General features: G+C 39.1%; 1 protein-coding gene across 2 annotated transcripts in view; it reads right to left on the reverse strand.

Moving 5' to 3' along the window:
- PATL1 (PAT1 homolog 1, processing body mRNA decay factor) overlaps nucleotides 1-7327 on the reverse strand; it is a 35705-nt gene extending 28378 nt beyond the window's left edge. Inside the window, exons 1-2 of one of the 2 annotated variants that reach the window (XM_074274099.1) lie at nucleotides 7153-7327; nucleotides 4587-4698 (exon numbers count right to left, since the gene is read on the reverse strand). In XM_074274099.1, the coding sequence (XP_074130200.1) occupies nucleotides 4587-4698; nucleotides 7153-7167 (127 nt within the window). In that variant the 5' untranslated portion in view covers nucleotides 7168-7327. The remainder of the gene's footprint in view (nucleotides 1-4586; nucleotides 4699-7152) is intronic. The other variant, XM_074274098.1, reaches the window with a different exon arrangement.
- Between the last annotated feature and the right edge of the window lie 18632 nt (nucleotides 7328-25959).

Consider the following 25959-nt stretch of genomic DNA (forward strand, 5'->3'; position numbering starts at 1 on the left):
TACTCTCAATCTGGGACAGTTCTACGACACATTTTTTCTTGTTGCTACCACTATACCACCCCTGTGTCTTTGAACTTCACTCTCATGATGACCAGAACGCTGATAGCCACCCACCTTAGCTTTCCCAAACCATGTTTCCTTCCTTCTGCCAAAATTTCTTTAATATAACCATTCCATTCTTACATCTATGAGAAACACTCTTTTCAAACCAGTTTGCAAGCTTAACCTCATTCATCAAAGAGCTCCTGAAATTTCTGCTTCTACTCTGAAGATTTTGATAAGGAACAAAAAACAAGCAGCATTTTTCTTCCTAATTCCACTCCATTTAAATATATACAATGATTATTATCCATACAGAATATACAATGACATTTCTCTTTAGTTGTACACATTACATATTTTGTATTAAATTTGTAGATACATCATTAAATTGTCTGGAAAGACTTTCAATGCTGTCTGTCCTGGGCAAGAGATCAAAGAGAAATTTCTAATTCTCTCTATACTTGATCTTTTGTAGCACCATACCAAATAACTTTTTAGAGTTGGCCCTTCATTTTATAGATGCAATCTTAGAGCAACAGACTTTACAAGAAACTCACTGAAAAGAAAAAGCAGAGCCAAAATTAGAACAGGTTAAAGTTCCTAATTCAGGCTTCTTTCCACTCAGTCACATAGAGATGAATATAAATTCCTTACCTTTGAACCTAAACAAATATCACCCAACCTGCGAAGTACAAGAACAGAGACTACTCATAAAGCAGCTCATCTGAACAAGATCTGTACCTTTTAGACCACAAGTTCAATATGAGGCAACATTCAACAGCAGCCAAGGAAGTCAAGTTAAGTTTTCTGCTGCCCTACAAGCTGGCCAGCCATGTCTGGAGTTAGTGGTGTGCAATTCTGCTGTCACATTTTAGGAAGGACAACCCTGAGCTGGAAAGTGCCTGTCTAAGGTGGTAAGGGGCCTTGAGATCATGCCAAAGACTGAAGAAGATGTTTTTGTTTAGTCAGGACAAGACAAGACTTAAGGGACTCAAATATTTAGAGGATTATTCGGTGAAAAAGGATTGTTTTCATTCTACTTTGCCCCAAGGAGCAAAACAAGTAACAATGGATAAAAGCTTTGGAGAGGAAAATTAAAGCATGCCAAGACCTGTGCTCCCCCTCTGTGGAGACCACCCAGCACAGGCTGGATCATCACTCCTTGATGAGTGGTCGAGTTCTTTTTCAGGCATCATCTGAACTACATCTCTGTCTGAGGTTCCTTCCAATTCTACATTTCTATGATATATAGCATTACTCTAACTTTTTTTCCTTTTGCCTTTTCTTAAGGACCAATATAAAATTCAGCATTGCTAATAAAAGAAATAATTACCTATAATCATCAATGATTATAGGTAGTAAATCAATGTAGTCTGGAATGGAATAATTTCCCATACCTTATAACTATGGGAAAACTACATTTGACAACATTTCTCTTATTCACCCTGCAATGGAAAGCATTGTAGCTTAGGAAACATTAGTTAGGAAATAAAGGACCTTCACTGACTCTGAAACAACAGTCCATTCTGGTACCAAAGATGGCAAATCTGGAAAAGACATGCCAAATGTGTTTACAGATGCATTCAGATTTGTAAGTGCCTGCCACTCATACTGGATTCCTTGGCTGGCTCAACAACTCCCTGTTTATCAGAATGAATGACCCAATGAGAATTTTCATTATTATCTCCTTTTTTACAGTAAAAAATTTGAGAAAGTTACCTACAAATTCTCAAAGTTTTCATGGTACTAACAGTATATTTTGGCTGCGATACCTATAGAAAAGACAGTGTAACAGATGTTGTGTAAATAATGAGTTATTTCAGGCCATAATACAAGGAGTATCACTACACATCTTACTTGCCATTTCCCCATTAAAATTCCACTTCTTCTGGGTACCAAACAAGAATGAAAACTATTTTCAAACTGTTAAGTTTATGATTCCAGAAGACTGATGGTTTAGTGTGCTACCCACCTCCTAATAAGAGAGGTGGACTGTGGGTACAGATTGAATTATGGTTCTGGACATGGGCAATACAGGAATTTGTTTTGCTTGACAATGGATATTTGTTACAAAGTCTTATTTTTTCTTTTCCTTCCCCCAATCAGGAGATGTAGTTGGGTGAAACATAAAAGGAATTTTTCTATATTGAAAAGAATAAAAAAATAAAACCACTGGTTTGTTAATTCCTCTGGTGAAGAAGTTCGATTTTAAAAATTAGATATTTAATCCCGAATCAAGCAGGCATGTTTGCACAGTGTACTATAAACTTACCATTCTGATTCTTTCTTTCAATAAATATATAAATCACTTGAAAACAGTGTGTGGCATTTTGAACTCCAGTGCACACACTGTGTGGTAACATTTTACTCTCTATACTTTTCACATGGTCTAAAGAATGCAATTCCTCAGATATGAAAAAAGTTTGACCTCAATCCATGTAGGTCACAAGTGGCATTGCAAGTCAAGAAGAAAACAAGAGGTGTGATGGGGGAGGAGAAGAGGGAAGGAAGGAAGAGGAGGAAGAAAAAAAGGAGAAAGAAAAGGTAGCTTGTACTCTCAGCCACTTAAATCAAGGCCTTTTTTTCAACCAAAAAATACTGTCTTTAAGACTCTCAGAGTCCGAGCTGCTTTTGGATTTAAGACAATCCCATCAGCGCAGTGATGCTAAAGCCAGGTGGATTTGAGGTCAACCCTGAAAGATCAAGGAGCAATGGATAAGAGCAGGAGAGATAATCAAGGAGAGATGGAGACTTAGTTTGGGGACAATCACAGTTCCCAAGAAAAAGACTATTACTTTTAGAAGGTAAAGAAATACCCAATTTCAAGAAAGTTGAGATGACAGGCAAGTAGCTCCTTCTCTGAGTTTGTTTGGTACACAAGTATTGCCTTTTTTAAACTTTTGCTTGTCTGAATTTACTACTCCAAAATAACATAAAATCTTAATACATACATACAAAGAATCATCTATTTTCTAAAGGAAGTCTGATACTTGGTACCACAGTAACCCAAGAGTTACTAACACTGCCAAGCTGAGTCAATCAAAATGCTGAGTCTTTGAACATATAACAATTACACAAAACAAACTAAAGAAGATCTTTAATTGTAATGAATGATATTTACACGATGCTGATTATTATTATTGAAGAGAGCTAGCATGCGTGTGTGTGTGTGTGTGTGTGTGTGTGTGTGTGTGTAAAACCTGCCAACAGATTTTTAACTCTAGTCTCTTCTTATGTTTTTTTCAAAGATTTCCCCATTTTGGAAAATCCTTTTTCTTTTTTTGGTTTGTTGAAACTGAAAGTTTTTTGACTGAAAAATTTTCCTTAGTCACTCTTCCTCTCTAAGCTAGCAAGTAAGCTCACAGGAAATAATTTTAATTCTCTTTATTTTCTGCATTCTCTTCTTTGTGTTGTTCCAAGGGGTACAACAATATCTATGTGGAGGGTTGGGGGAGAGAAAGGCTAAAAATCATACACTAAATAAATATCCTTACAATGTAATATCTGTACCACTTTTACAGGAAACATACTTTAAATATCTTTGCCCAGAACAATACTGAAAGTTACTCAGAGAGCAAAGATCATCCTTTTTATGGTTATAGGTTTAAAATCGTAATAATGCAATATCTACGAACCAATTTTAATGTTGAAGAACTCGGTGAAAGAGTGAAAACAGAACATGCTCTTTAATAGATAAATGGCTCTAAATACTAGCATTCTATATTTTGTGCTATATTGTTACATAGCTGTCTACAAATGCTATTGTTATAAAGATAAGGCAAAATTACAGGCAGCTCTCTGCCCTAAGACTCTATCTTCTGACTCTTTCACCCTGGTTGATACCATTCTTGAACATCTTAGAGCACAGCATCCTTTTGGCTTGTCTCCGCCAGAAGGCCTTTGGTCCCTTTCTCTTAAGGTTCTTCTGGCTGGAACCCAGAACAGTGCTCATGACAATTCCTTAGCTCTCTAAGGAATTTACAAAACTCAATTCCCATCCTTAAATTCTCTTTCACTTTTCTGTCTTCATCTCAATCCAAGATATATTGAAAGCTGCAAAGAATATCATCTAAGGCCTTCCTTTCTCCTATTTGTCAGCCTCAGCTTCATTCACCACTATTCATGTTCTTCTTTTTCCTCACTGCTCATGTATATATATTTGTTCCTTACTATACTTTGTCTTGGAGTACTTGTGCACAAATGCTTCAACTCTAAATTCCTACAGATATTTTGACATCCTAATTTTATCACTATCATTATACTTTCTCTGTCATTAATTTCACAACCAAAGGATGAGTAAACACTGCTTCTCACTTCTGAGAGAGTAAGTCCAAAGAGCTCCATTGCCTACGGATTACTCAGTTATTTCAAATCCAGTTCAAAATTGAAATTTATTTAAATTTTTCTACTTGTTGCAGGGTCTCTCTTTCTGAAAGGCTGTTTAATGGCAACACTGAGCCCCAAGATAAGAGATGTTAAATTGGTGATTTTCATCTGACTTCAGAAAAGGTGCAAGAATGCTTAGAATGTGAGGTGATACTTACCAACTGCACCTGCTCCAAATGTGTCATCATTGAATTGATCAATATCTTCATCTTCTTCCCCCAGAGCCTGAAAAGCATCATCATCTTCATCCAGAGGACAATCTTCTAGGGACTAAAGAAATAAGAAACAAGTGTTATGGTACTTGACAAGTCCATATACCCCTATTTCATTTTCAGTTCTGAAAAGGCCACTTTGAACTGCCTTCTCTGTTAAGAATGTTGTCCATTCACTTTTGTGATGACTATGGTCTCTCTTCTCCACAACTTTATCAAATCTGAGATTCTGCTTTCAAAGGTCAATCTACTTTTAGGACAGTCTTCTCTTTCAGTAGCCATCCTATTTCCCTGGATTTGGAGTAGTGAGACTCCAGTCAAAACCTTTCTCAAACCCTTATGAGCATTGCAATTTAGGGCAAATCACTTTATCTCTGTCAATTTCCTCCCATGTAAAATGGAATTATAACAATATCTACCTACCAAGGCTGTCATGAGCATCAAAATGACATATTTGTAAAGTGTTTTGGAAATCTTTTAAGCATTATATAAATGAAATAATTATTAGAATCACAAGCTGAAAAATATCAGCGTCTTGAGGGCAAAGAAGCCCTGTATTTCCCCATTTTTAAGATGGAGGCAATGTGGTACAGTGAAAAGTATGCAGTCTTAGAATCTGAGGACCTGGGTCTGAATTCTAACTCATCACTTTACTATCTGCCTGGTTTTTGCCCAAGTCACTTAACTTCTTGGCCACTGTTCCCTCATCCATGAGAATGAGGGAGGTTGGAATAGAGCAGTGGTCCTCACACTTTTTAAAGAGGGGCCAGTTCCCTGTCCCTCAGACTGTGGGAGGGACTAGAGTAAAAACAAAGCTCCCACTCTGTCACAGCCCATTTGCCATAACCCGGTGGGCCGCAAAAAAACGTCCTCAGGCCCACGGCCGTAGTTTGAGAACCCCTGGAATAGAGGGTCTGGAATTGCTTCTAGTTCTAGATCTAACATCCTATAAAATCCAGAGGAGTCATTTGCTTTGCTTAAAATCACCAGCTTTGGGATCACGGAATTTTTGAACTGGCCTCAGGAGGAGACAGGCCTGGCAAGTATGTTATTTGTAACGTACCCCCTCTTCTCATGAACTTCTTAAAGAGTGTCTAACTCCTTAAAAGCTCAGCTTAAGTTCACCCCATTCTTCCCTCCACCTCTTCCCATCACTATTAGAAATCCCTCTGTGTTTGTACTTTAAGCTCGCGGGTAAGGGGTGTTTAATTTTTAATTTTGTATCTGAAGAACAGACTCGCCCAAGGTAACACAACCAACAGTAGGCCACAGGATAGGGGTCTCCGTCTGCAGTCAGTGGTTACCTCAAATCCAGGTCTGCTCCCACTGAGAACCTGAATGCCCTAAGCTCCCTGGGCCGAGGTTCCTGTAAAACGAGGGGGTGGTACGCGATCCTGACTAAAGCTCTTCCCCAGAAAGGAATGGAAATTCTTGTGGTAAAGTCATCTACAAAGCAGTTCAGGGGCCTGGGTGAGGCTGGTTTCTAATTTGGAGCCGGGGCTCTCGGCCCAGCCACAGAGGCCAGTGTGGGCGGGTGGAGGACACCAGCACAGGGGTCCCAGGTTTCTTTCCCCAGGAAGTAGGGGGAGTCAGCCAGCTCCGCTGGAAGCCTAAGGGAGGATGCTATTCCCACAAATAACTCCTAAAGGGAAGAACACCCCCCCTTCCCTTCCCCTCCCCCCCACTTCCCCCCCCCAGCTAGGGAAGCTGCACACACGGGGGTCCTTCCACAGAGCCCCCCAGCGGCTCGGGCTCCCATGGGGACGGGGCTCCCCCGGGGGCTCCCAACGGCTCAGGCCCCCCCGGGGGCTCCCAACGGCCCAGGCTCCCTGGAGAGCTCCCAACGGCACTGACTCCCCAACGGCGGTCACGTCTCCACCGCGGGCCTGGGGGGAGCTCCGAGTGCTCCTGCCCCCTAGCACCTGTTCCCCGGGTACCTCGGGATCAGAAGCGCCCGGGAGGCGGCGGCCCGGGCTCGGCCCGACCCCAAGGCTCCCGGAGCGGACTCGGCCAAGTTAGGAGGGATCCCCAAAGTGAGAATAAAGTCCCCGAGAGCCAAGGGCGCGTCCCGGGCCACAGGAAGAAAGCCTCGGAGTTACACTGTAGGCCCGCAAAGTTACAGTGTAGTTCTTCAAAGTTACACGGTAGCCCCTCAAAACGTCTCGAGAGTCTCCGAAGGTTACAGAGGGACTCCCCCAAAGTTACACAGGGAGCCCCCCGGACCACGCCGGACTCCCTGAAAGTTACAGGGGGAGCCCCTCAAGGGCCCCCCAAGTTTACAGAGGAAGCCCCCTCCCCCAGCCCCGGGACAGCCTCCTCGACCCCCGCTCTCCTCAGGCTGGGCAGCGGCTCCCAGGCCGGGGCGTCGGTCGGTAGGCGTAACGGGAGTAACGGGCCCGGCCGCTCCCGCTCTCCCCCACCCAGTTCTCTCGGAATGGGGGTCCCCCCTTCCCTCTGACCCCCACCCGCTCCCCCTCTTCCCGAGGGACCACTTCCGGTGGCCCGCGCTCACCTCGTAGCGAAACATCGTCGGGGGGAGGGGGGAGGGAGAAGGGGGGGAGGAGGCGGAGCGGGAGGGGGATGGGGGAGGGAGGCGTGGGGAGGGGGGGGAGACGCGTCCGACGCCCCGGGCTCCTCCGCGCGCGCCCGCCACTCCTCCGCCGGCTCGCGACCCCTAGCCGCCGCCGTACGCCGCTTGCGTGCCAGCGTGCGAAGGGGCGTGCGCAGGCGCGCTGCACCGTGCCGCGGAGAATCGGAGGGCAGGGGGAGGGGGAGAGGGAGGGCCCTTCTCCGCTCGTGCGGCTGCCCTGGGACGGATCTGGCGCTCCGCAGTCCTCGGCTGTCAGCGACAAATAGGTCCCAGAGTTCAGTTCTGCCCCTGCGCGCGGCTTCTCCCCACCCCCATTCCCTCCCCTCAACCCCGGGTTGTATTCCCTGGGGCGAGCGGCGGCTCCCCGTCTGGGGCGTGGCCGGCGCTCGCATCACGAGGCATCCGTCCGCTGGGGAAGTCCGCGTGATCGTCACCGGACAGCGCCCCGCGGGGCCGCTTACTGGCTGGCTTTCCTGCCTCGACCTTGAGAATCCTTCCGGTCCTCTGCCTGCCGCGCTCCGGGCTCTCAGACCCCCCTCACCCCCACCCCTCCCCCCGGCGGCCCGGCCCAGAGACCACAGTGGAGGAGGCCGGGGGAAGCTTTCTAGCGGCCCAAAGGAAGAGTCCTGTGGGGAACCCTTAATAGGAGCGGGAGGGATCCGGGCATTCTGCGGGCGTCCGGGCGGGCAGAGGCCGGGGAGCTGGGGGTCACGGGCTGAGGGTCCCGGGCAGAGGGAAGCGGGGTCATGGGCTGAGGGTCCCGGGCAGAGGGAAGCGGGGTCACGGGCTGAGGGTCCTGGGCTGGGGGGCGGGGGTCATTGGCTCAGTTCCCTCTCTCCCTCTCTTCCTTCCTTCCTAACTTCCCTCCCTCTCTTCCCCCCTCTCTCCCCTCCCCTCTCCCCTCTCTCCCTTCAGTTTTCACTTTGGTAACAATTAAAGCTGAAACCCAGATAAGATGTTCTGGCGCTAAGAACAATCGCTGCTCTTTGTCTAGTGCTGGATTTAAACTTTACCAAGTGACGGAGCCGCAGTCATACAGCAGTCAGGACAAAGTGGGACTAGTGCCCAGCCTCCCGACTCTCCTGCACTTCTCCTAGTAGCTTCCCCTCCTCTATAACTGTGTGCCTTCATATATAGCGTGGATATCTATATATGCTTTTGTATGTGTCGCTTGTCCTTGGGCACTCAGCCTCTCTTATTTGTCCCAAGGAAGGAGGCGGTGCTACCAGATCGCCGAGGTCCCTTCCTGCTCTAAATCCAGTGGTTCCTTTGTCCTCAGTTTCCTCAACTGTAAAATGAGCAGGAGAAGGAAATACGAAGCACTCCAGACTCCCAATGGATTCACAGAGAGACGAATTGAACAATATGTAGCTCTGCAGACTCTATATCCATGTATTAATTTTCCTGTCTATGACACAATGTAACGTGTAACAATATACATAAATAATTTTATGTAATATATACAGGTATGCACATACACGCATATAAGCCTGTTTGTATGCTTCATTTTATGCACTGAATTTCGTGGTTATAACTTCTACAATGTCCATTCAACCCATAAAAAACATTCCCTCCCCTACTTCCTTGTCAGGTTCTTACTAGGTGCTAAGTTGGTATTTAACAAACAAAACAACACACAAAACCATAGAATTTAAATTGGACATTTCTGCAGGAAGCATTAGTCCAACCTGGGAGTGATCGTAGGATCAAAATTTCCGGTTATGAGAGACCACTAAGCTCACCTCCCTCATGGGTGAGGAAACCTAAATACACATAGATCACACAGCCCTCCTAGGATCACACTGCCACTTAAGTGTCTGAGGCAGGACCCGAACTCCAGTCCTCCCAGTTCCAAAGCCTCTTATCTCATCCAGGGGTTCTCAAACTAAAGCCTGCTGAGGAGGTTTATGCGCCCGCCAGGTTATGGCAAATGGTCCAAGGGGCGGAGACAGAGTGGGAGCTTTTGTTTTTACTCTAGTCCGGCCTCCCACAGTCTGAGGGACAGGGAACTGGCCCCTATTTTAAAAGTTTGAGGACCACTTTAAACCATATTGCCTCTTTAACGGTCTACTGTGCTATGCCTGAAAGTCTTTAGTGGAAGATATCTGATGAGGGGAAACCTAAGACATCCGAAGAAGGCAACCCATCCCCTCTGAAGATCATTGTTCTTGTTAGTAAGTTTTTCCTGACTTCGTCTCAGCTGACCTGTTTACAGCTTCCAGTAGCCCTTGCTCCTGGTTCTATCCCCTAGGCCCAAAATATTCATGTTTAATTACTTTAAAGGATTCTGAACCCAATTCACAATTCTGAAGCAAATACTATGACTATCTGGCCCAGGTCTCTTGGTCTTCTACATAAGAATGTGACACATTCTAATACTTTGTTAAAATCTTAACAGCTTTCCCCACAGCTTCCCCATATCCCATTTTAAGAGGTTTTTCAAACAAATAATTGAATGAATGAATGAACCAATAAATGAGTGAATGAGTAGATAGATAAATGAACGAACAAATGAAGGAATAAATAAGTGATGTCATGTTGGTGAAGTCCCACTGGGACTTTGTAAGAACTACTTACCTTGCTACCTCTCTTATGGCATGTAACTCCAACCTGGATTCACCTCTTCCTCTTTCCCTGTCATTCAGTTACATTCGACAAGCATATTGCAAACACTGTAGGCAACTACTATGCTAAAGTTACCAAAACAAAAATGAAACAATTCTTTACATTTTTTTCAGGAGAAAAAATGTACCCAATACATAAGCTACATAAACTATATACAAAGTATATGCAACATAATTTTTTTCAGGCAATAAACAAGTAGCTAGGAGGGGAGGTGAAGTTAATTTCAGGTAAGAGAATAGCATTTGAGCTGAGCTTAGATTATCACTAATTTACCATCTGCATGTGTATATGTAGTTGTGTGTGTGTGTGTGTATATAATTTGTACATAGTTGTTTGCATGTTATGTCCCCCACTAAAATGAGAGCTCCATGACAGCAAGGACTGTTGCTACCTTTTTAGTGGCCCCCGAGTTTAGAACCATTCTTGGTACATAGTAAATACTTAAATCAATGCTTGTTTTAAGCATTCTAAGAGGCAGAAGAGAGGTAAGCAGAGTCTATACAGAGGATACTGGTTATGCAGAGGCATGGAGATGGAAAATGGAATACAAGTGGTGGGTTTCCTATTATTGAGTATATATAGGCAGAGGCTGAATAGCAGTTAGGTCAATATTGTAGATTGAATTCTTATTCAAGGACCAGTGAGACAAGATGTTCTTTATGGGTTTTTTCATTTTTGAGATTCTGTGTGAGTTCTATTTCAGCTACAGCCATCTCTGTGAGTCTGGGTAAGCCATTTAATCTCTCTGAGAAGATAAGCAGAAGCTTTCTGCTGTGAGCAATAAACATTGAGCTAGTACCCTGCAGGCTCCACTGAGCCAAGCCTTCACAAGCAGATACCTACCTACAGCATGATGTCTGGCAACAGATAGCTGACCCAGACACAAAAAGAACTCCTTTTTCTATATAGCACCTACATGTGAAAAGTCTTATCAGGGAAATGTCTGATCACAGACAGAAAAGGTACTTTTCCCATCCAGCACCTTCGTGTGAAAATCTTATCAATTTTCCTGGTTTTGCCCAATTTCCCTATTTTTCTTACTCTTTCTTCTTTATATAAACTCTATAAATTTCACTCTGCAGGGGTACTTCTCCCCTTATGGAGGACCTGCTTCAGTGTGTAAAACTTAAATAGAACAAAATGTCTTTACTTAATTTGGAGATGGTTTAAGCCAGAATCTTTTCAGAGGTAATATTGAGACACCTCTGAACCCAACATTTCTAGATCTTTTTTCCTTACCTTAAAATGAGGGAACTGGGCAACTAGATTTCCTAATAGGAAGGGATTTTAGATGTAGTGTCCAGAGGATTTGATCTCAGATACTTTATATATAAATATGGACAGGTCATTTGACTTCTAACTCAGTCTTCTCATCTATCTCTACAACAGGAAAATAATAGCATTTATCTCCAAGCGTTCTTGAGAGAATCAAATCAGATAATATTTGCAAAATATTTTGCAAAACCTAGAGACAGAGATATATAAATACTAGGTAATATTGTTCTTTTAATTATTATTAATAAAATTATTTGAATCCCATATTGCATTGATGTGAACTTAACCTCTTCCTCTGTCAGGAGAAAGCCCAAATGGCTATTATCAGATATAACCAATTCCCAGACTATCCTGTTTGTATAAAGTGATTATGAGGATGAAACTCTATCAACCTTCATTGTCTATCCCCCAACTTCAATGCATACTCTTTTTATTCTGCTAAACTCCTCTATGGATCTAACCTGCCATTCTATGGCTTATTCCCACCTCATGGATTATTTCCTTTCTCAGTGAGTTCCACGGAGGAACTTGTCTTTCATATGCTCTCCCACTCTATTTCATATTTACCATTCTTGTTGTCTATTGTATCCATTTCGTCTGTAATCTATTCCCCTAAATAAACATATCTTTTGCCAAAGGGAATGGCCATGGTCAATTTGTCACATTTACTTTGAACTAGGAACTGCTACCACAGATCTTATCAGCTTTAATGAGATCAGAAGCAGTCGATGGGTTCCAAACTACATTAAGAGACCTAGAAGATTGATAATCTTCTCTAACTTTCTTGGAAGAGCTAACTGATTGTTAAATTTTTAGTGTGAGCACTTTCACTACTAGAATGCTGCAATGTACAAATCAGAGTCTTACTTTATTGTTTTGTTGATTATCACTCTGGATCTAAGGAAGTAATGAATAAAATGTTAATGCAAATTAAACTTTAAAAATGTGTCTGTGAACTTTGTGGTTGTTGGAGATCTGGTTGGGGAACCCACAGCCAGTCTACTCTGTAAAACAATTTTGCTTAAAATATTCTTTTTTTTTTTAAATTAATTTTATAATTATAACTTTTTTTGACAGTACATATGCATAGGTAATTTTTTTTTTTTTTAACAACATTATCCCTTGTACTCCTGTTCCGAATTTTTCCCCTCCTTCCCTCCACCCCTCCCCTAGATGGCAGGCATTCCCATACATATTAAATATTTTATAGTATATCCTAGGTACAATATATATGTGCAGAACCGAATTTTGTTGTTGTTGTTGCAAAGGAAGGATTGTATTCAGAAGGTAAAAATAATCTGGGAAGAAAAACAAAACCAAAACAAAACAAAACAAAAATGCTCACATTTTACACTCATTTCCCAGTGTTCCTTTTCTGGGTGTAGCTGATTCTGTCCATCATTGATCATTTGGAACTGGATTAACTCTTCTCTATGTTGAAGATATCCACGTCCATCAGAATACATCTTCATACAGTATCATTGTATAATGATCTCCTAGTTCTGCTCGTTTCACTTAGCATCAGTTGATGTAAGTCTCTCCAAGCCTCTCTGTATTCCTCCTGTTGGTCATTTCTTACAGAATAATAATATTCCATAACATTCATATACCATAATTTACCCAACCATTCTCCAATGGATGGACATCCGTTCATTTATTTTCCAGTTTCTAGCCACTACAAAAAGAGCTGCCACAAACACTTTGGCACATACAGGTCCCTTTCCCTTCTTTAGTATTTCCTTGGGATATAAGCCCAGTATTAGCACTGCTGGATCAAAGGGTATGCACATTTTGATAACTTTTGGGGCATAATTCCAGATTGCTCTCCAGAATGGTCGGATTCTTTCACAACAATGCATCAGTGTCCCAGTTTCCCCACATCCCCTCCAACATTCATCATTATTTGTTCCTGTCATCTTAGCCAATCTGATAGGTGTGTAATGATATCTCAGAGTTGTCTTAATTTGCATTTCTCTGATCAATAGTGATTTGGAACACTTTCATATGAGTGGACATAGTTTCAATTTCATCGTCTGAAAATTGTCTCTTCATATCCTTTGACCATTTTTCAATTGGAGAATGACTTGATTTTTTTTTTAATTTTTTAATTAAAGTCAGTTCTCTGTATATTTTGGAGATGAGGCCTTTATCAGAACCTTTAACTGTAAAAATGTTTTCCCAATTTGTTACTTCCCTTCTAATCTTGTTTGCATTAGTTTTGTTTGTGCAGAAACTTTTTAATATGATGTAATCAAAATGTTCTATTTTGTGATCAATAATGATCTCTAGTTCTCCTTTGGACACAAATTCCTTCCTCCTCCACAAGTCTGAGAGGTAGACTATCCTATGTTCCTCTAATTTATTTATGATCTCTTTCTTTATGCCTAAATCTTGGACCCATTTTGATCTTATCTTAGTATGTGGTGTTAAATGTGGGTCCATGCCTACTGCCATACTAATTTCCAGCTTTCCCAGGAGTTTTTGTCAAATAATGAATTCTTATCCCAAAAGTTGGGATCTTTGGGTTTGTCAAACACTAGATTGCTATTTTTATTCACTATCTTGCCCTGTGAACCTAACCTATGCCACTTATCAACTAGTCTATTTCTTAATCAATACCAAATGGTTTTGGTGACTGTTGCTTTATAATATAGTTCTAGATCAGGTACAGCTAGACCACCTTCATTTAATTTTTTTTTTTCATTACTTCCCTTGAAATTCTTGACCTTTTGTTGTTCCATATGAATTCTGTTGTTATTTTTTCTAAGTCATTAAATAGTTTCTTGGGAGTCTGATTGGTATAGCATTAAATAAATAGATTAGTTTAGGGAGTATTGTCATCTTAATTATATTAGCTTGGCCTATCCAAGAGCACTGAATGTCTTTCCAATTATTTAAATCTGACTTTATTTTTGTGGCAAGTGTTTCGTAATTTTGCTCATATAAAGCTGACTTTCCTTTGGTAGATAAATTCCCAAATATTTTATACTATCGATAGTTATTTTAAATGGAATTTCTCTTAATATCTCTTGCTCTTGGATTGTGTTAAGATATTCTTAAAGAGCTTAATTAATAGATAGCAAGAATAAATTAATTACAATAAGTGGGAAGTAGTAAGTTTCTTCTTCTGGATACCAAGTTTTCTTCCTCCTATCACTAATCAGTACCTAGATGAGCACAATCATCAAGCTTAATGGATTCCTATTTCTAGCTTTGTTTTTGACTGCAGGACACCATCATGGTTGTTGATTTGCTCCCTTGCCCCTTTTATTCATTGCTCCTAGTTAAAATAAGATAGCTAAAGTTTCACCAATGCCTTTGGACTTTGGTTTTCCCCTAGGCAGCCAAGGAACTGGGATTCTCTCATTACCTACCCACTTAGTTTGTGGTGGGATCATCTTAACCACCTATGAGCTCTAGTATTCCCTGATGATTGATTACCTGGTAATGAGAACTGGGAGCCTCCTGGGATATGATGTGGATTGTGCTTTGAATAAAATACATTGAATCATATTTTAATGATTTAAAAGCCTCTGCTGAAATCTGGGGTCAAACCTGGGCAAAAGTCCTCTCCCACATCTCTGGAGAGGACTCCAACCTTTAATTTTGGCATACTTTTGCAGAGTTAAGAAGAAGCCAGCATCCTAGTTATTGAATGAATCACTTAGCCCCTCTTCTATTGGCAGAGTCATACCATTAAAATCTATGAATCCTGCATCAGTATGCACTTGACACAAGTCCTGCTCAACTATTTAGAACATAAACTCTCTGTTAGTAGCTTTCAGGCTGCAATTGGAGATAAACAAGGACAGCTTTAGGAAAAATTGTAAAGAAAGGGTTTCTCAATTCCTTCTCTGTGAGTCTCTTTCCTGGCTTCTGGTCTCAGGACTCTCAAACTTTCTCACTTCCTCATTCTTATTAAAGGATGCAAGTCATTTACAATGTAGTGTGAATGAGTGAGTCAACTTTTTTTTTTTTTTTTTTCCTGTTTTAAGCCTGGGTGACAATTTACTCTGAGTATTCTCTAGAAGAGTGGGGTCAAACTCAAATAGAAATAAAGACTACTAACCCTTGTGTAATGATCTCTGCCTGTAGATTGCCTTGGTTTTAAAATATATTCTTATTTATGTTTTATTATTATCAAATTTTATTTTGTCAAATATTTTCCAATTACATTTTATTTGGGCTTGGCTACACTGGGGAATTATATTGAGTTAATTTGATTCCTTTTCTATAGAAATGAGCATTTCCTAGTTGCTTTACTATTGTATAAGTAGAAAGAGCAAGATTTTTGGAGTTTGAATTCAAATAAATTCAACAGGCAAATTTATTAAGCATCTACTATGTGCCAGGAAATATGGGAGGTTCTCGGAATACAAAGATAAAATCATAATTGCTTGTGCACTCCAAGAACTTATATTTGGTGTAAGCTTCCTATGCTTGGTTCATAAGAAGTGCTTCATAAATGCTTTTTATGCATTTTTTACATTTTAAGACTGGAATTAAGAAGAGAGATTAGGGATGGATTTTTAGAATTGGGTGTCATCTGCAGAGCTGGTAATTGCCCCCACTGTAATGGATGAAATCAGTAAAGGAGAGTTTGAAAAAAGAATTCTGAGGACCAGTCTGGTATATACTCATAGATAAGGAATGGGAGATAGATGATGGTCCAGCAAAGGAGACTAAGACTATTAGGAAGAGGGGAGGGGGAGAAGAAAGAGGGGGGAAGGGAAGACAGAAAAGAGGGAGAGAGAAAGGAAGAGATAGAGGGAAGGAAGGAAAATGGGAGGGAGGAGGGGAAAGAGGAAGAGAGGGAGAAAGAGACAGAGAAATAGAAAAACAGAAAGACAGACAAAGAGAGAAAGAGAAAAAAGAAGAAAAGAAGAAGGAGGAGGAGGAGGAGGAGGAGGAGGAGAGAGAGAGAGAGAGAGAGAGAGAGAGAGAGAGAGAGAGAGAGAGAGAGAGAGAAAGAGAGAGAGAGAGAGAGAGAGAGAGAGAGAGAGAGAGAGAGAGAGAGAGAGAGAGAGAGAGAGAGAGAGGAAAAAGTGTCACAGAATTCAGTGGAGGTGAGGATATCCAGGAAAAGGTAATAGAGTATCTGGAGTTTCAGAAAAGTCAATAAGGGTGATACTGAGCAGATTCAGTGCTCATTGGAATTAGATTTAGCAATTAGATCATCACTCCTCTGAGAAAGGGTGATTTCATTGGAGTGGTTGGGTCTGAAGCTAGTTTGAAGAAGTATGTTGAAATGAACAAATGCATCTCAGCAGAGAAATGGAGGATTCTGGGATAGAATAAGTGGGGTTGGCTAGATCAAATGAATAAATGATAGTTGTTTTTGTTGTGTTTGATTCTTTGGGACTTCATTTGGGGTTTTCTTGGAAAAGATATGAGAATGATTTACTATTTCCTTCTCTAGCTCATTTTATAATTGAGGAAATTGAGGCAAACTGAGTGAAGTGACTTGCCCGGGGTCATACAGTTAGTTAAATATCTGAGACCAGATTTGAACACTTGAAGATGAGTCTTCCTAATCCCAAGCCCAGTGTTCTATCCACTATGCCTGACACAAGAGGATTACCTTCTTCTTAGCAGTTCTTGTATGATTGAAAGTTTGTTTACAAATCTGAACCTTGAAAAGAGAGTCCAGAATTTTAAGAACAGGTAACTGTAGGAATATGAAAAGTGGCATCAATACTTGAAGAGGAAGTAGAAAGAAAAGCAGGTTTGAGAATGGGGAAGAGGACATTGGGATAAAATGACAAACTTAATTTTGCAAAAGTTCATTTTGCTGAATGTATGCCCATCAGTTGGAGAATGGCTGAATAAGGTATGGTATATGAATATAATGGAATATTTTTGTTTTATAAGAAACGATCAGCAGGACGATTTCAGAAAGGCCTGGAGAGACTGACATGGACTGATGCTGAATGAAATGAGCAGAACTAGGAGATCTTTATACCCGGCAACAACAAGATTATGTGATGATCAACTGTGATGGACTTGGTTCTTTTAAACAATGAGGTGATTCAGGTCATTTTCAGTAGATCTGTGACACGATCTTCATCCAAAAAGAGAACTGTGGGAACATAATATTTTCACCTTTTTTGTTGTTATTTCCGTGCCCTTTTTTTCCTTTTTGATCTGATTTTTCTTGAATAGCATGATAAATGTGGAAATATGTTTAGAAGAATTGCACTTTAATCTAGATTGGATGGGAGTAAGGTGGAAGGAAAGGAGGGAGAAAAAGCTGGAACACAAGTTTTGAAGGAGTGTGTGTTGAAAATTATCTTTACATGTATTTTGAAAATAAAATGCTAGTATTAAAAAAAGTGGAGTTTGCCCTCACAGAATCCTTTGTTAGAACCTCTTTTTTAAATTAAAATCATAGATTACAATGTGGTTTAGAAGTTCCCATCACAAGAACTTGGTCACCAAAGTATACTCTTCTGGTTGGAAAGAAGCATCATAAGGTGGGAGTATGAATTTGAGGTATTGGATCCAATCCTTTCAATTCCCCCTTAAAATTTTCATTAAGGAGAGATGTTACTCTTCCACATTCCCCAATAGCCAAAGAAAGTAGGAGATTCTAATCCAAAAGGGAAAATGTCTGCCTAGGGCTTATAGAAGCCCAGGATGGAATAATTTAATCAAGAAAATGGTTCACATTTACTTAAATACTTGAAAAGACCTCAAAATATATTTTAATTTTTACTGATGCAGCAAGTGGTATAACAACCATATTCTTAGAGAAGTGAGTTACAGAAAGAAATAGACAGCAAAACTCAATCTCCACCTCTCATAATTAGAAAATGTAACCATAAAAGAAAGAAGAAAGAAGTTAAGGAGATCAATAGTATTTTGGAGAAAAAAAATGGGGTTAGAAAGGAATATACCTTTTTTTCAAGTGGTGCATGGCACAAAAATAGAGCATGTATTATTAGGGTATTAAAATCCTTATACCATCAAATGCAGAAACTCAAAAATATTAAATGTATCCTTTTCAGATAATGATTCAATAAAAGGGGCCATGGAAAGACAGATTAAAAATTAATTGGAAACAAAATAATCTAATCCTAAAGAATGAGTGAGTCAAACAACAAATCATGGAAACAATTTTATCAAAGAGAATGGCAGTAATGAGAAATATGCCGGAATTCATTGGATGCAGTCAAAACACATCTTAGGGGAAATTTTATATCTCTAAATGCTCATATGAATAAAATAAAGAATAGATCAATGAATTGGGCATGCAATTTTAAAAAGTTAGAAAAAGAACAAATGAAAATTAAATACCAATTAGAAATTTTGAAAGCCAAGGGAGAGATTACTAAAATTGAAGGTGAGAAAATTAATAAATAAAACTAATGAAGAAACAAAACTCATTAGAAAAATCCTAGAGAATAAATTTTAAAACTACTTGAAATAATTAACAACTTTAGCAAAGTTACAGGATATAAAATAAACTCACATAAATCTTCAGTATTTTGTTATATTACTGATAAGACTCAGCAAGAGGAGATAGAAAGATAAATTCCATTTAAAATATAAATTATCTGGGAGTCTATTTGCCAAGACAAACCCAGTTATGAAGACAATTATAAAAAAAAAAAGATTTAGCACAAATAAAATCAGATCTAAACAATTGGTAGAATATAAATTACTTATGGGTAGGCTAAATTGATATAACCAAAATAACAATTCTATTTCACTTATTTAGTGTCATACCATTCAAACTACCAAAATTTACTTTATAGAGCTAGAGGAGATGATCACAAAATTCATCTGGACGAACAAAAAAGTCAAGAATATAAAGAGGATTAATGAAAAAAAAAATGCAAAGGAAGATTCTAAAACTATATTATAAAGCAACAATCATCAAAACTATTTAGTATTGGTTAAAAAAATAGAGTGCTGGATCAGTGGAAAAGATTAATTTCATACATGGTACTACAATAAATGCTTATAGTGATCTATTATTTGATTTACCCAAAGACTCCAGTTTTTGGGATATTTGACAAAAAATACTAGGGAAACTAGAAAATAGTATGACAGAAATTAGTGATAGAACAATGTCTCATATGTATAGCAAGATAAGATCAAAATAGGTACATGATTGTATTTGAAAAAAATACTATTGAGGAAAAAAATGGGTATATGATTTAGACACAAAGAGTGCTACCTTAAGGAAATTAGTAGAGCAAAGAATAGTTTATCTGTCAGATCTATGGAAAAAAGAAGATTTTATGACCAAACAATAGCTGAAGATAAATAGATAAAACAATAGATAATTTTGATTACATTAAATTAAAAAGATTTTATGCAAACAAAAACAACTTATCCAAGATTAGAAGGAAAGGAGAAAGATGGAAAACAATTTTTCCCCAGCACATATATTTACCTGAGTTAAATTGCTAAGAATACAAGTCATTTCAGCAGGATGGAGAGAGGCTTGGAGAGACCTACATGAACTGAAATGAGCAGAATCAGGAGATCATTATACACTTCAACAATGATACTGTATGAGGATGTATTCTGATGGAAGTGGATATCTTCAACAAAGAGAAGATCTAATTTAGATCCAATTAAACAATGATGGACAGAATCAGCTACACCCAGAAAAGAAACATTGGGAAATGAGTGTAAACTGTTTGCATTTTTGTTTTTCTTCCCAGGTTATTTTTACCTTCGGAATCCAATTTTTCCTGTGTAATAAGAACTTCGGTTCTGCACACATATATTGTATCTAGGATATACTATAACATATTTAACATGTATGAGAATGCCTGCCATCTAGGGGAGAGGGTGGAGGGAAGAAGGGGAAAATTTGTAACAGAAAGGAGTGCAAGGGATAATGTTATAAAAAATTAACCATGCATGTGTATTGTCAAAAAAAAAAAAAGTTTAAAAAAAAATACAAGTCATTCCCATTTGATAAATGGTCAAAGAATATGAACAGGCAGTTTTCAGATGAAGAAATTAAAGCTATCTATAATCTTATGAAAAATGCTCTAAATCACTATTGATTAGAGAAATGCAAATTAAAACAACTCTGAGATACACCTCAAACCTATCAGATTAACTAATATGACAGGGAAAAAATGATTACTGTTGGAGAAGATATGAGGAAATTGAAGCACTAATGCATTATTGGTGGAGTTGTGAATTGATCTAACCATTCTGGAGAGCAATTTGGAACTATTCTCAAAGGGCAATCAAACTGTGCATAACTTTTAACCCAGCAATACCAGATGTGTATCCCAGAGATCATTAAGAAAAAAAAAAAAAAGGAAAAGGACCTACATGTACAAAAATGGTTATAGCACCTCTTTTTGTGGTGCAAAACATTGAAATTTGTGAGATTGCCCTTTAATTGGGGAATCGCTGAATAAATTGTGGCATATGAATGCAATGGGATAGTATTGTAATATGAAAAATGATGAGCAAGTGAATTTCAGAAAAATCTGGAAAGACTTACATGAACTGATGCTGAATGAAGTGAGCTGAACCAGAACATTGTATACAGTAACAGCAACAATGTGTGATGATCAATTATGATTGATTTGGCTATTCTCAGCAATACAATGTTCTAAGACAGCTCCAAAAGACTCATGATGGAAAATGCTATACACATCCAGAGAAAGAACTATGAAGGATGAATGCAGATTGAAACAAATTATTTTCTTTTTTTTTTTTTTTTAAGCAAAGTCATTTAATGGAAAAACAAAGTTGTAATAAAGCATTTCCTCTATAAAGAACAATGTTTCACAGTATAAATATCATCAGTTAGAACAATGGGCACAGGGAATACATAGGGAAAATTGTCTAGGATATATATCTTGAGGGACATATGTATAGAGATCATTATCACTACTGCAAGACCATGGATATTTCCTGGTGATACCATGCTCCTTCTACTGAACCTGCTCTGTGATGGTTGCTCTTGGACACAAAGTCTATTCATCCATAGTCTCTCCTGCATGCTACAACTTGGTCCTATGTTTGTGAAGCATACTCTTTTCGCATCTTTTGTATTTTTTTTTTTTGGTGGCTTTCCCCTTTTGTTCTGTTTTTTCTTTTATAAGAATAATGTGAAATTGTGTCCACATGATTGCATATGCATTACCTATATCAGATTGTTTGACGTCTTATGGGAGTGGGAGAGATGGAAGAAGAAAATGTTTGAAACTCAAAATCTTATAAAAAATGAATGTTGAAAACTATTTTTATATGTAACTAGAAAAAATACAATTTGCAAAAAGTACTCATACAGCAATTCATTTTTCAGTTAGCAAAAAACTAAAAATAAGAGAATGATTGCCAGTTGGGAAATGGTTGATTAAATCATGCTGTATTGACAACATGGAATATTCATTTCAGTGTGTCTGACACTTTGTAACCCCATTTGAGTTTTTCTTGGAATAGATACTGGAGTGGTTTTGATGTGGGTTGTGCTCCCTTTAAGAAACTAATCCTTTCAGATGAATTTATTCCCTTCTGATTCCCAGCCCCTCCTAGCTGATGCATTATCAATTGAAGAAGCTAGGGCCTTTGATTTATAAATCCTGTCAAAAACACCTTTTGAATTCCAATAGGAGATCCAGGCTCTCACAACCCTCACCCAGATCTGAGCCAACTTGGGACTCCACCCACAGGCCCCTTTAGCTAAATCTCTCAGTGTAAAAGAGCCAAACTAAAGTCCTCTCTTTGTAGAGGTTTCCTAACATGGCAGTTCCTAACATGGCAGGATCTTTGCCCACCGAAACACTGTTTTTGATGCCCTCTTATCTCTACCTTCACCTTTTACTGAGTAGACTTTAACTTTACTTCCAAACCCCATAATGAACCTCTTTTATCAATCTAGGTTTTCGGGATTGTAAGTTTCTTTATAGGGGACTCTTGCACCACCATTAGACCTCATTTAACTCTGTATCCTTGCACCGAATCCAAAGGGATTGCAGGGGAGCTCTATTTGACTCCCTGTGCCCCAAACCTGCCACTGGATCTCAATTAAATCCTAGTTTCATTTAGGTATCCCAATTCTAGACCTCATCAGTTTGACAATTCTTTCTCCAGTTCCTTTTATAGTTGAGGAAACTGAGTCAAACAGGGTTAAGTAACTTGCTTAAGGAGACAAAACAGTACTTATCTGAGACCAGATTTGAAATAAGAACTTCCTGACTATAAGGCTGGTGCTCTATCAACTACACCAGCTAACTGTCCCCTAATAGAATACTACTGGACTATAAGAAATTTATGAAAAAGCTGGTTTCAAAATGTTGTGCCAAAGTTCTCTTTTAATGTCCTGACCCAGTTTCCCTAATTGTCCTATTTAGTTACTCTGCCTCAGGTTATAACCTCTTAATATTTGATAGGATAAAAGTCTTATATCTTGGACCTTTGGCTATACTTATTCCCTCAATGTTTGATTGGATAAAAGTCTTTATCCATTTTAGACCTCATTAGAATATCAGAAGCCTCTCCAGTATCTCCCCCCATTAGGTCATCCCCATCCAGGTACCTCCCCCATGGCATTGTTCTTATTACCCTATAAAGGAATCTTGTATCTGACATTCACCGTTGGATTCTTTGAGTCTCATTCAGCCCTGGGACCAAACCATGGATCCATTTGGTCCCAGTATTTCTCTCCATTTAATAAAACTATTGAATTGTTCTCTAATCTCTTGTTCAGTTTCTCCAACATTACAAAAATAGCCTCAGAAGACTTGTATGAACGAATGCAGAATAAGTTAGCGAATAATTTATACAATAATAAAGTGACAAGGACAAGAAATTTTGAAAGATAAATTACCAAATTAATATAACATGCCCACATGTGCAAAAACATTTGTGGCAGCCCTTTTTGTAGTGGTAAGAAACTGGAAATTGAATGGATGCTGGTTAATTGGAGAATGGCTGAATAAATTATAGCATATGAATGTTATGGAATACTATTATTCTATAAGAAATGACCAGCAGGATGATTTCAGAAAGGCCTGGAGAGACTTACATCAACTGATGCTGAGTGAAATGAGCAGAATCAGGAGATCATTGTACACAGCAACAACAAGATTATATGATGATCAGTTCTGATGGACGTAGCTCTCTTCAACAATGAATTGATTCAGACCAGTTCCAATTGTTTAGTAATGAAGAGAGTCATCTTCATCCAGGGAGTGGACTGTGGGAACTGAGTGTGGACTACAACATAGCATTCTCACTCTTTCTATTGTTGTTTACTTGCATTTTTGTTTTCTTTCTCGTGTTTTTTTTTTCTTTTCTTTCTAGATCTGACTTTTCTTGTGCAGCAAGATAATTGTATGGATAGGTATACATGTCTTGGATTTAATATATATTTTAACATTGACAATTGTTGGAACATCTGCCATTTAGGGGAGAGGGTGGGGGAGGGAGGAGAAAATTTGGAACAGAAGTTTTTGCAAGAGTCAATGTTGAAAAATTACCCATGTATATGCTTTGTAAATAAAAATTTTTAAAAAATTAAATTTAATTTTTAAAAAAAATTTTAAAATCTATTTAACAAAAGTTTTAATACTAACTCAGCTTTCTATAGCTCTTTAAGGTTCAAAAAGGATTTTCCTTATTGTCATCAAGTAGTGAGTCAGTTAGTCAATATTTATTAATCACCTACTATATGCCAAGCACCAAGGCTATGAATATGAAAAAGAAAGTCATTCTCTGCTTTCAAGGATCTTATAATCTATGGAAGAAGATAAAGAAAAAAAAGTAGAAGTATGGGGCCAAGAAAGAGTAACTGTCCCCTTTTTCATTTACCTTACTTCAATCCTCTCTGTGTTTGATGCCCAAGGTGGGTGCTAGCTCTAGGCATTATATAATTTATAGACATTCAAAGGTGAAAGTAATAAATAAACAAAAAAAATCATTTCTTAAGGACATTATCAAGGGTTGGGTGGGGATCCAAATCCAAATAGGCAAAACTCTCCTCTGCTCTCAATAAGCTCACATACTAACTGGAGAAAACAAAAGATAGGAGAGTGGTGGCCAGGGAGGAGTGTTTTGAAAACAGGAAGTCAGAGAGAATGGTGCTTGGGGTCAGAGAGCAATTAATTCATATGTCTTTAGCAAGGATAGTAAAGTGGATATGATGACTATTCTCAGAGATAGTATGAGGAAGTGTAAAGGTAAAAGTTCACCATTCTGAGCCAGGGACACTAAGATGTGACCTTCAGTTCCACACAGGGATGAAGGCTAGAGAACAGGTAACATGGCATGTAAATGGCATCAAGCCCAACTCCCTAATTTTATCCCCATTTTGTAGAAAATAAGATAGAGACTCGGGTCTTCTGATTTTAAATCCAAGATTCTTTTCCTCAAACTACAGAACTCAGCATACTCAAGGTTTAGTCTATAGGATTAAATCCCAGGATAAGCCAAGTTTATTCAATGACTTTTTTTTGTTGCTGTCCCAGATGACTTCATCACTGGCCCCATTACATCAATTACCAGAAAAGGATTTCTCTGGCAGCTGAGTAGACAGAACAATTCTGATGTAATTCTTAATCCCAGACCAGAGTGCACTGAGAGGTGCCTCAGAATGGCTTTGTGGATGGGTGGCGATTGGCCAAATAGGCACTTTGTACTTCAGCCATCACATACCTATTTTACTCCTTTGACTGAATATTTAGGGACCTTAGTATCTGCTGAAATCTAGAAACTGATGAAGATGGGGGTGGATTCTGATTTAGGATTCGGGAGAAATAAACTCCAGATAATAGCTGACAACTGGAGAAGAAGGATCAAGTGGGAGGGGATGGGGATTAGCTGACAATATCCCCACAGGAATGGAGGACTACCCCAAGTCACTTCACTGAGATATCAAGAGATGTAAAGCTGGCAAGGGTTAACTGGGCAGACCAGGGTCCCTCTGAGGACCAAAGTGCTGGGAGATCAGCCTCTGGGGCTCTCTAGAGGTAGGTAAAGGATTGAGGACAATCAGCAATGCTTGGAAGTTGCCTCAAACCCATTAGAAGGTAAGAGCTAAGTCTCCCCATCACAAATTTAAGAAAGTTGGTAAATTTCCTTGCCTATCAGCAGAACCCTCTCAAACCAATGTCTGCAGCAAAATGAGATTTTTCAACATTTTAATGCCTCTTCCTACCATTTCCAACACCTCCCCAAACCTATTTCATCTAGGTAAAAATTAGTCAAGGATTGAAGATAAGAAGTCAGGCTTAGAAGACAGCATGAAGCTTGAGCAACATATGGAAGGAGATGGGAGAACTTGTTCCTAGAGGAAGGAAAAGTGGGATTTGGAGCAACAGAAAATGGGCTTGACCTTGACTCTTTGATTTACAGCCTCTATGATCTTGGCAAGTGATTTTAAACCCTTTTTGATTCAGGTTCCTTTTGTAAGGTGAATAATCTCCTGAAATTCTATGGTTTCTCATGTATATCTGTGAGGCCCATGTCTTTTTCTTTTTAAGCATTAGTGAGCAGAACCTATTTCTTACCTTCTGTGAGAAATCTTTCCCAGACTCTCTTAATTGCCATTTTATTCTAATGGGCAATTTATTCTAAGTTTTGTTTGTACATAGTTGTTTGCATGTTGTCTTTCCCATTAGATTGTGAATTCCTTAAAGGAAGAAACAGATTTCAGGCTTTTTTTTTGGGGGGGGGGTGAAGGGAGATTTCTTTGTATCTCAATGCAGATGTTATTCAGTTATTTCAGTTCTGTTAAAAATCTTTGCGACCCCATTTAGCAGAAATACTAGAATGATTTGCCATTTTCATCTCAAGTTCATTTTACAGATGAGTAAACTGAGGCAAACAAGATTAAGTCCCACAAGT

This window comes from Sminthopsis crassicaudata, chromosome 6, assembly GCF_048593235.1.
Source record: "Sminthopsis crassicaudata isolate SCR6 chromosome 6, ASM4859323v1, whole genome shotgun sequence".
In the NCBI taxonomy this organism is placed as follows: Eukaryota; Metazoa; Chordata; class Mammalia; order Dasyuromorphia; family Dasyuridae; genus Sminthopsis; species Sminthopsis crassicaudata.